Source organism: Echeneis naucrates, chromosome 7 (assembly GCF_900963305.1).
Source record: "Echeneis naucrates chromosome 7, fEcheNa1.1, whole genome shotgun sequence".
Classification (NCBI taxonomy): domain Eukaryota; kingdom Metazoa; phylum Chordata; class Actinopteri; order Carangiformes; family Echeneidae; genus Echeneis; species Echeneis naucrates.
In genome coordinates this window covers 22,693,715-22,703,732 of record NC_042517.1, presented here as the reverse complement: position 1 = coordinate 22,703,732, position 10,018 = coordinate 22,693,715, and the positions used below count along the sequence as shown (strand labels likewise).

The 10,018-nt window shown below is 39.7% G+C and overlaps 2 protein-coding genes across 2 annotated transcripts; both read right to left on the bottom strand.

The window, feature by feature from the left end:
* Positions 1–1,408: 1,408 nt before the first annotated feature.
* Positions 1,409–6,254, bottom strand: crebzf (CREB/ATF bZIP transcription factor). The gene is made up of 4 exons (XM_029506600.1): positions 6,092–6,254; positions 4,409–5,223; positions 4,177–4,251; positions 1,409–3,789 (listed from the first exon to the last, which is right to left on the bottom strand). Exons 2-3 carry the CDS (start codon positions 5,188–5,190, stop codon positions 4,242–4,244), a joined length of 792 nt encoding a protein of 263 aa, XP_029362460.1. The 5' UTR covers positions 5,191–5,223; positions 6,092–6,254; the 3' UTR covers positions 1,409–3,789; positions 4,177–4,241.
* Positions 6,255–6,918: 664 nt separating this feature from the next.
* On the bottom strand, positions 6,919–9,746 carry las1l (LAS1 like ribosome biogenesis factor). The gene has a single exon (XM_029506825.1). It carries the CDS (start codon positions 9,581–9,583, stop codon positions 7,844–7,846), a length of 1,740 nt encoding a protein of 579 aa, XP_029362685.1. The 5' UTR covers positions 9,584–9,746; the 3' UTR covers positions 6,919–7,843.
* Positions 9,747–10,018: the final 272 nt, after the last annotated feature.

Below are 10,018 nucleotides of genomic sequence, written 5' to 3'. Positions count from 1 at the left end.
TATGGTCAGTCTTTATTGTCCTTTGACAATTATTTTCTCTAAAGCTTTTCCTTGTAAGCATCTAACTTTCATGGTTGTGTCCTCTACTTGTCTTTCTAGTTCTTTCTCTTGTCAGGATATAACTGGCAAGGACTTGTACAGTCAAGACTCCAGTAGGAATTGTATGCATTGATGATGAAAGTCCTCAGAAGAATGCATCTAGAGTAGGAATCATCCTGGAAGGGAGTGTGGTGATGGATGAGCTGGCAAACCTTCCTCAGGCCTTCTGTGTCCTTTTTGGATTTATTTACGCCCTGTACCTAGATTATCCCAAGTACATGAAGAACACTTTCTACTTTGTCCAACAGGTGATGCTCAACCTCAGGAAAACTGAGCTGGCACCCAAAATTCAGACACTGAAAAGTCAGCTCCAAGTCTAAAATGGGGCTTCAAGCAGTTATGCTACTGCTCCAGATATCAAGTGGTTAGTTTTTAATATTACGCCTTTAGAAAAGTGTGTTGCTGCAACTGGATCAACGACCCATGATATCAGTGCCAATGTTGTCAGATAAAGTGCAAAACATGTCAACCAGGTTTTTTAAACCAATGTATCAGCAGGTCAGAGCAGCACAGTTTGTGTTCAAAGCAAAAATCTTTTAAAATTTCAGCAATTTGTAGCTTATTCTTGGAATATTATATTTCTGTCTAGTAAAAATCCTGATAAATAAGATGATTGTATATTTATCATGTCCTGGTATTAAGAAAAGTTTTTAGTTGCCCCACTGTCAGTATTTTTAACTCAGGATGTGGTTTTGAATGGTGACTTTTTCTGCTGCCATTTTTTCAAACTTTTAGAGCGGTATATGTTTAAGTTTAATTAAAATAGAGGGATACCCAGCATATTCATCCAGATCGTCTATATTTTGATGTAATTTGTTGTTTAAGCATCAGAAGTGCTGTTGTTAAACAGCTGAAAAAACCTTTTCATCGTTTATGTGAAATATGTTCTCAGGAGCTAATGATTTAAGGTTGTTGTCCTGTCTGTTAATGCATGGGCCTTCCAACCTGAGTTTTGAGTAAGGCATAGCATTCCTTCACTAGACTTAAAAATACTGACTATTACAGAACTATTACAGACAGAGAGGTTGGAAACATCTGGTTATATGTTCAATGAATGTCATGGTGTAGTTTGAAGTTAAAACTTCTACAGCAAAATAAAAAAAGAGAAAGAGAATGCAATTTTGTCATTTGTTTTTTTGTTTGTCAAAATTAATATTGCTACTGGCTTAGAATTAAATCAAATTGGAATCAGGTGTCATAAACTCAATATATTAAGTTTAATAATTATACAAACCAATTAATACTGCTAAATATTTTCATTTAAATCAACTTGGAATTTTGTATTTATAGGGATATATATATATATATATATATATATATATATATATATATATGAAACAAATATCATGCATTGTTCTTCCCCTCAGCTACTCTGATCAGAGCGGTGTCCCTTGCAACGGTTTTACACTAAGCAACCAACTGCAGGAATTATTTTCTGTTGTTGTAACTCCTATCTCTGATCAATAGATGGTCGTATTCTGCTCATTCTCCATATTCAACCTTTAATGTTAGCATTTTGTGGTGGTAAAGCAGTGACATGTAGACCTTACAGTCATTATCTCTCTCCTGTACACACATACACACCTTGAACCCTGCCCCCCCTGTCTCACTCACTTGCATCTCCCATCTGTTTCGCACACAAATGCACACACTCTTCCTCCTTCATACCTTTCTCTCTGACACACACACTCCTTCATCCTTTTCTCTCTCCATCGTGCTCATGCATACACATGTACACACACTAGTAAGTGTGCTCTGTGATGCCGTCAACCAAATTTGTGACCCCAGGGTCTTGGGTACTTTTGACCCAGCGCCTAGCAGGTGATATAGTGACTACCCCACTGACAGCAGTTTTTAGTGTGTACCGTTCTAAAATGAGAAAAACAAACTCACCAATTGAATGTCTACTTGTTTTTTGTACTCTAAAAAAGAAAAAAAATAAATCATAAAGACTACCAAATTATGTAATCACATCTTAGCCCACTATGACCAGAGAGACAGAGCAGCACATGGCACTGTTCAATATATTTCTGGAAATTTTTGTTGTGTTTCTGGAGGGGAAAATTCTTCAAAAATTGGTTATTTTGTGTTAATAATATACTGTTGCATGGTTCAACAACACTGCTGAAGGGAGCAGCTTGATGTTATTCCAACATCTTTTATTGGCCACCATGTTTTGGATCACTATTGGGTTGAGCTCATGTGTAAATTGTGTTCACCATCAACAATATGCAAACAGTCACATCTTTTCATTTCCAATATGCATTTCATAATTGCATTGGTGCAGTAGGTATTTATACAGTTTATACTTTTGGGCTTTATAGTTAATCCATGCTAGAGGTGAACTATGTGGTTCCTTATTAGCCCTCAAGCCCTATACCTAGCAGACTGTCTACTTAATGTACAATTCATTAGTACTGCATTTAACCCATTATATGAAGGGTGCTGGGTTCCAAGAAATATCAGACGTGTCAACCAGTGAACAGCAAGGGTGGGTGGGTGCGGGGGTTATGCAGACTCTTCCACTCTGGTCAGTACAACTGATGCTGCAGTTTTTAATCTGACAGCACATCCTCAAACTAGCCTGCTGGAAGAATATACCCAAATCTGGTTTTAAGTAGGCTGGCTCTCGAAGAGCCTGTCATTGTGTTGCTGTGGCTGTCTCTGTTTCTATCTGTCCAGGGTACAACACAACCCTGGAGTTTTCGAACTTTACCAGGGTTATCCATTTACATTTGCCTCCTTTTGGAGACTGAAATTGCAGAGTAAGGTGGACTCCAGTGTATATGCAGCGTGATGTGTTTTAAAAACACATGGATCCTGAGTTCTAGCTCTGGCCATTGACAAACCAACACAAACAAAAATGGGGTTGAAACCATTACAGTCTTCCCAAATGTACCCCTACAACCAAGCAGGAACATCTCAGTGGGGGCTGTGATTCGCTGATGAGTGGTAGTGAAAACACGTCAAGGCTTCACTTGACCCAGGAAAGTTTCAATGACTGGATTTAACGCACGCAAATTATTTGAAGAAAATGGGGCTAGACACAGAGGCTGTTCAGTAAATATTTGTGGGCACTCTCAAACTCTGGGTTTTGTACTTTCATCAAATGAAGTCTTGGTCATTTTTTTTGACAACCTTTACCAGACTTGACCCAAATGATCAGGAAAAGTAAGATGTTTATCGGCAGAGAGCTTTGCTGTTCAGAAAGAGAAAGAGAAATGCATTAATATCAACAGTACAGAGCTAGACACAGAGCTGACATTTATAACTCAAACTTAATTAAAATATGATTTATTTTTCCAACATTTCTCAAAACTTCAATTACTTCAAAACAAAATGTATTGAAAGTTATGTACACATTTACATTTCATTCCACTTCACCAAAATGGGAAATACCATTACTTAAAGCAGATCATTAAGAATGTATTTACTGTATAAATGTAAATATATACTAGACATGATTCTGAGACTAGCCTCTGGTAGCATTGCTCTCAGCAATAAAGCAGCTGTAGTCAGCCCCTTCCCAAAAATGCTGCATGAGCTAAACTGCCCATACCTACATATGTTGTGGAGTTTTGGTAAAATTGGGTCAGGTATACCATTTGTTACCGATACTACCTTTAAAAAAATACCAGGGCACGTTGCAGCAGCTTGTCCAGTCTCTTCGCCTTCCACCAGCAGATTCCACTTTAGCATAAAGAAAAATAGGTGGTGCTAAATAATTGTATTTTTTGTACAGCAGTGCAGGTTCACAAAGAAATGAGCTGTTATCAAAATTATGAACACTTATCTTGCTTCTTTTGAATTGTTCCAATTTGACTGCTGATTCAATATCTCTTTGTGGACCTTCACCTTCATTTTAACATCTTAGCCTTGAGGATTCTTTGTCTTAACTCTTAGTTACATGTTAAATAAAATAAATTCAACTCTTATAACAGTAGAGCATTAACAACAGAAATGATACAGAGAATCATCCACTATCTTGGAACAAGAACTTCCTAAAGACAGAAGTACTTAAGGTTGCTGCTGAACACGTCAAGCCATTGAAAAAAAGTCTTCTCATCTGATCCTTACCATGGAGTCAAGTAGGTAAAGGTGTTCAGAAAGCCACTCATCCCGCATGGAAGATCAACCATTACCTAGAAGAAACTGTCAACAAGGTTTAGCAGTAACGTGTACTCAATCCATCAAACAAAACACATGCACATTCAGCAGTTCTTAAAATCAACAGTGTTGCTCCACCCTCAGGTTCAGTATACTGAGCCAGTCTCAATAACTGAAAACAGAGATAAGTATTTGACCCTACATTGTCAGCGATGTGGCTGCACTCTCTGCACACTTGGTGCAGAACTCCACTGAGACATGGTTCTTGTCCACATGCAGACACACACCACCAGATATCTCTTTCTCCTCCACTTTCACGCACTTCCTTGGTAGGGCATAGTCGTGGTCGTTTGGGTCAGGCCCCTGGAAAAGCGAGGAAGATAATTTCATCCCATTCATACCGCTCAGCCTGGACAAGAGCTGGGCTAACATGCTCTCATTGGCCAGCACAGCTCTCAGGTACCTGGTCTCATTTTCCAGTTCTTCCACTCTGTTGGTCAGCTGAGAATTTTTCTCTTTGAGTGCATTGTTTTCTGTTGATAGGATGCCAACTTTCTTCTCCAGGCTGTTGACATATTCTTTCTTCTTGAGTCGGTTCAGTCGGGCAGCGATTGCATTTTTATTTATCATACTTGCTGACTGGTTTTGTTTGTTCTTGATTTTCAAATGCGATGACATTCTCTCTGGAGATGAGGCTGTTGAAGCTTCAATCCGAAAATCTCTATCCTTTGCACAGTAGATACCAAGATCAGCCAATTCCATGTCAGAGACGGGAGACTCTCTTTCCAGTGTCCATCCTTCAATTCCAAACAGGTCATCTAACTCTATTCCACTAGTGTCAATACTGTCAGTTGGGAACTCCATAACAGGACTTGGCAGACATTCTACTGTTTCCAATGCATCTGCCACTTCAACCTCAAGAGGCACTGTGTTGATTATGCTGCCTCTTCTTCTTGTAATCATTGTGGCTTGGCAGTGGGTCATAAGCAGTTTACAGATGATGTCCGAATTTATCACCTGTGGAGCGAAAGAAATATACTGTTAGCGTGCAACACTGTGTGTATACTAATAAGACATTGCAAAGAAAAGCATGCCAGCTTCAGTCAGGGTGGGACCAGAAAGGTTCTCAGCTAAAACCTAAGAGTACTTTTCTTTGAATCGAAAAATAAAAAAATTACATAGCAAGAAACTGCATTTTCACTTCAATCCAAGACCCTGGGGTAGATTAAGACATTTAAAATACTATACTTTAAATAGCTTTATGATAGTTATGCAACCAGAACAAAAAAAAAAAAAACTATCGGGCAAAATTACGTCTAATCTAGTAATACAGCTATCATTTAAATGTTTAATCCATAAAAACATTCATAATGTCGTATACGTAACTTTCTGAGCCTGGAAACTCCCATTTTCTAAAAGGCGTGTATTGGCGAAACGTATTAGCAACGTAACTGCCTTCGTTCCTTATGTTAGGCCCGTTAGCATTAGCATTGGTACATTTACGACGTTGAGCGGCGGATGGCCTCTTTTTCACCCTGTCGCGTACTTCCCTATCAATCCTATCAATAACACAATCTACAAAGATTGAAATATGTTATTTATTACCTCGAAACACCTTAAGCATAACCTTGTCAACAAGGCTTTGGGTAGCACACTTTCTCTAACGCGCAGTGATAATTTATTCAGTATAACATGAACTTAAATTAAGACATACTTATCCACGCCCCGTTCCAAAAAAACTAAAAACGTTAACATGTGCAATTGTGTAACCGACATGTTCACATTCAATCTCCATAAACGCCAGCAGAGGCTGAGAGGCCATGAGGCACTTACGTTAAAAAAAGGTCATGCGTGACGCATTTCTTGAAATAGACCAACAGCTTACCGTGCTCTTTATAAAATAAGTACAATAGAAAATAGCTCCAAAAACCCAATCCCTCGATGAGACGATGTTTGGAAATCAATGTGCTTCGAGTCGTTGAGAAATCGCAGGAAAACGAACAAATACGCGCTTTCAAATGCAGAACACCGTCGATCTGCTAGGTCACTTCCGGAGAAACCCTTCAATATAAAAGTTGAACTTCTTGTTCTTCTTCTTTGAGATTTTAACGCATCTGGCATCCTATTAGTTCCATTACTGCCACCTACTGGAACTAACTTTATCTATTGTTTGGATTCTCCTTATCAATCCAGCTCTTAAAAGAAATTCAAATAAATATCTCCGGCCTTGCCCTCTTTCCCCACATTCCAGAATACTTTTAAGATCCGTCCCTATCATTCCTACTTTTCCCATCCCTGCCAAGATGCTTAGTCTTTGCTTGTTATAACTTCTATACTTTTTCAGCTGTTTTACTGATGTCACACATACCATTTGGATGTTTTCCAATTACATAGTCTGCTGTTTAAATTACTGTGTCCTATTCTGATTCTACTCATTGCTACCATTAGACTTCTATTTCCTCCTCTGTATCTCTCAATACCCACTCTATTTTGTATTGTATGAAGATGTCTTCCCTTTGTTTCCTGATCTGAGTATTGCCGCCATTCAACATTGATTTTCTTCTATACAATATTGTTTCCCTCTGATTTAGAAAGATAACAGTTTAACTGATAAGAACAATACAATTTCAACATGACGGAGTGATGTAGCCTCACACCTTTCAAGAAATGACCACAGGAAATTTTTGACACAAAAAAAAATTACAAAACACATAGAAGAAAAAACTTTGTATTTGTCAAACTAAGAACATGCAGGGTAAAAGCCCTCCATTACCAGAATTTGGGACGCCTCCCATACAGTGAAAAAGAAATTAATCACATTCCCTCAGTAAAGGTGTTTTTTGTTTGTTTGTTTTTTTTTAAACACACGTGCACAATAGAAGAAGAAAAAAAAAAAAAAAAAAAAAAACACCCAGTGCTTACAACACCCCCCCCCCTTTTAGAAGGCATTCAAATTAAATGTATTTACACAAAAAAAAAACCCACATGTATTGACTGACCAAGTAGACTTGCATGGCAGGTTTAAGAGAGGTGTCTGACAACATCGCAGTGAATAAATTTCACTGCCATGCCCATTTCTATCATAGTCTTGTTTTACCGCATGCAGTGGATGATGTTCCATATGTGTTAAATATCTGCACTAGTTCAACTTTTGTCTAAGCTATATACAGAAAATATTGCAGAGACTGCATGCAAATAATGTTTTGTAAATGCTATAAATTAGAGCTGTGGAATCCTTCTGCCTGTAATATACAATATTTGGACTGTTCAGGTGGACTGACGACATCACCTCATGCTCTGGGATATTATTTAAAAAAAAAATAAAAAAAAAAATCAGTATTTGAAAAATCAGCCTATACATTTCAGTAATTTGGTGTAATCCTAAATCATATAAGAGAAAAACAAAAAATCCTCAGTGACAAAGCAGGAACCGGTGTGGTGGTCCTGCCTTATAAGTCACACAGATAATAGCTTTATGTATTGCAATGCTAAAATCAGTAAATCAACTGCTTGACATATTTATTTTAAGTCCACGTTAAATTGTTGACTGTTTTAATCAATATCAAAAATTTAGTTTATTTTGTTAAACTGTTAAATAATCGGAATCATCAGACAGCACAAGTGCATCACAAATGTGTTAAAAAAGTTGCAGCCCAGACTTCAGCTTATTAACATCACTGTGATTCCAAAGAAGGCCCTCAGCTGTTCTTGCTGGAGCAGAGACCCCTGGGACACTTCGTGTTGTGTTGCTCTCCATCTCCACTGGTTGGTCAAAGACAGTCATTGTTGAGTAGTTTGCCACCATGAGGGATGAAGGGTCATCTGACTGTCCAGGGACTTTACCAAGAGGATAGTTCTTCCACAAAACTTTATCAGTACACAGTTGCCACGGAGAACCTCTAAGCAACTTGGCCTTTTCAGCCTGAAGATCTGCCCACTTGTACTCCTTAGAAGACTCATTCCTCTCCAGGTCAGCCTCAGAATGCCAAGGTTGGCGGTGGTTCTGTGATTGTTGAAGCTTCTCGTGCAAATTCTCTACTGTGTATATGGGCTGTTGTTTCTCTGCTTGAGAGGGCTCAAAGTCTGTGTGTGTAGTCTGCGTGTAGATGGAGCATAGCTGGATCAACTTTTGTCTTGTTTCCAAGGGGAGCGGATGCTCCATGTCATCCAAGATTAACTGTAGCAAGTGAGGAGTGCTGATACAGGGGGCATCCAGGCATGCTGTGAGTAGCTGCTGCCACCGCAGATGGATACGGTTTACAAAAATCCTGTCCTTCATTCTGGCCTTCTTCTGCCCCTTTGTTTCAAAGTGGTACTCAAATTTGTTGCTGTTACAAAACATGACTTCTGAAACCCAAGCAGAAAGGTAGAAAGCTCTGTGACTATTCTGCTCTTTGGTCAGTAGCTTCAGTTCAACAAAGAGCCTCTCCAAGAAGAGATGAACAAAGGCTGGTGAGTTGATCATCTTCAGGAGAGGCAGCCAAAAATGCAGGAAAGTTTGAGGGAGTCTGGGTTCAGTGGGACAGGGACTGGGACTGGCACTGGCACAGGTGTCACAGCCTAATGTTTCGAGTTGCTCGGCAGTGGGAATCAGAAAGCCATCTTCTAACAGTACATCAATAAGCAAATCACTTGACTCTAAAGCAAACTGCTTGATCTCACCAAGCAACCAGCTCATTTCTGCAAAGGGGGCAGGGAAGAAGCTCTTGTCTCTGTCTACAGAAGGTCCATCAAAAGACTGGTACTGCTCCTTTTCAAAGGAAATCAGAAGTTCCCGGGCGTTCTTGTACGCTTCCATTTCTTTTTGCCTCGCAATGAGCTCATCTTCCTGCCGTTTAAGGTCAAACTCCTCATCCTCGCCATCCGACTGTGACTCCCAGTCCTCATTAGACGTTCCTCCCAACTGCCTGGACCAGTACTCATGCTGAAGCCATTCCAAAACCACCTTACATCCTTTTCTGCACCATTTTAAAGCGGGAAGTTTCCTGTGAGTGAAATCATGCCTCAGGTCTACAATCCATTCTGGGATGTTCAAGTTCCCAGCCAGCCGCCTCAGTGACCGGGCTACTCTTCCCTGCTGTCGCTCAGTAATCAGGTTGACAAACCTCACCAGAGCCGCTCCGTACAGCAGGACCAGATCATCTCCGTCGAGTTGTCCCGACCGGTCCAGCACCTGGCACCGCACCAGGTCCGCCGTGCAGTCCACTGCCACGGGACAGCCACTGGCAAACCTGCACTTCCAAGCGGATATTCTCTGCAATGCGTACTTCTGTAAGGCAGAATCCTTGGAGTAAAGGTACTCTAGAACCTGGTCCCACTCAGCTTTGTTGATCCAGGCAACCACATGGCGTTTTTTCTCTGAGCTCCTTTTCTTCATTTTGATGTCGCAATTGACTCAATATATCACCTTATATACATAGAAAAGACGTTCATCCGAATAATACCTCACAAAAACAAGCATATGGCGCATACATGTATATATATATCGCAGTGCAAGAAGTTACCGTGAGGCGCGATTTAGTCACCTACCAACGCAATCACATTCCGGAAATTGCGTTTCACCTTCTTCGCGTATTCGTGAGGTTAAGGAATAGCGAAGTTGTGGACAACCGCCACCAACTGGAGTGGGAGTATGGATCAGGACTTAAACTTTATTATAAAACGATCTTAACTAATTGGTTACATTTAAAAAAAAATAGATTGATAAAACTAAAAGTAATATGGTAAAATGACACATTTTCTTGGCTACGCGTAAGTAATGTCCCTCCCCAAATCCAAGCTTTGTATCACAGTACACTTGTAATTCCAATAT

Coding starts and splice junctions, on each gene's coding strand:
- crebzf (XM_029506600.1), bottom strand. CDS start 5,190: ATGACCCACTGCCAAGCCACAATGATTACAAGAAGAAGAGGCAGCATA.
- las1l (XM_029506825.1), bottom strand. CDS start 9,583: ATGAAGAAAAGGAGCTCAGAGAAAAAACGCCATGTGGTTGCCTGGATC.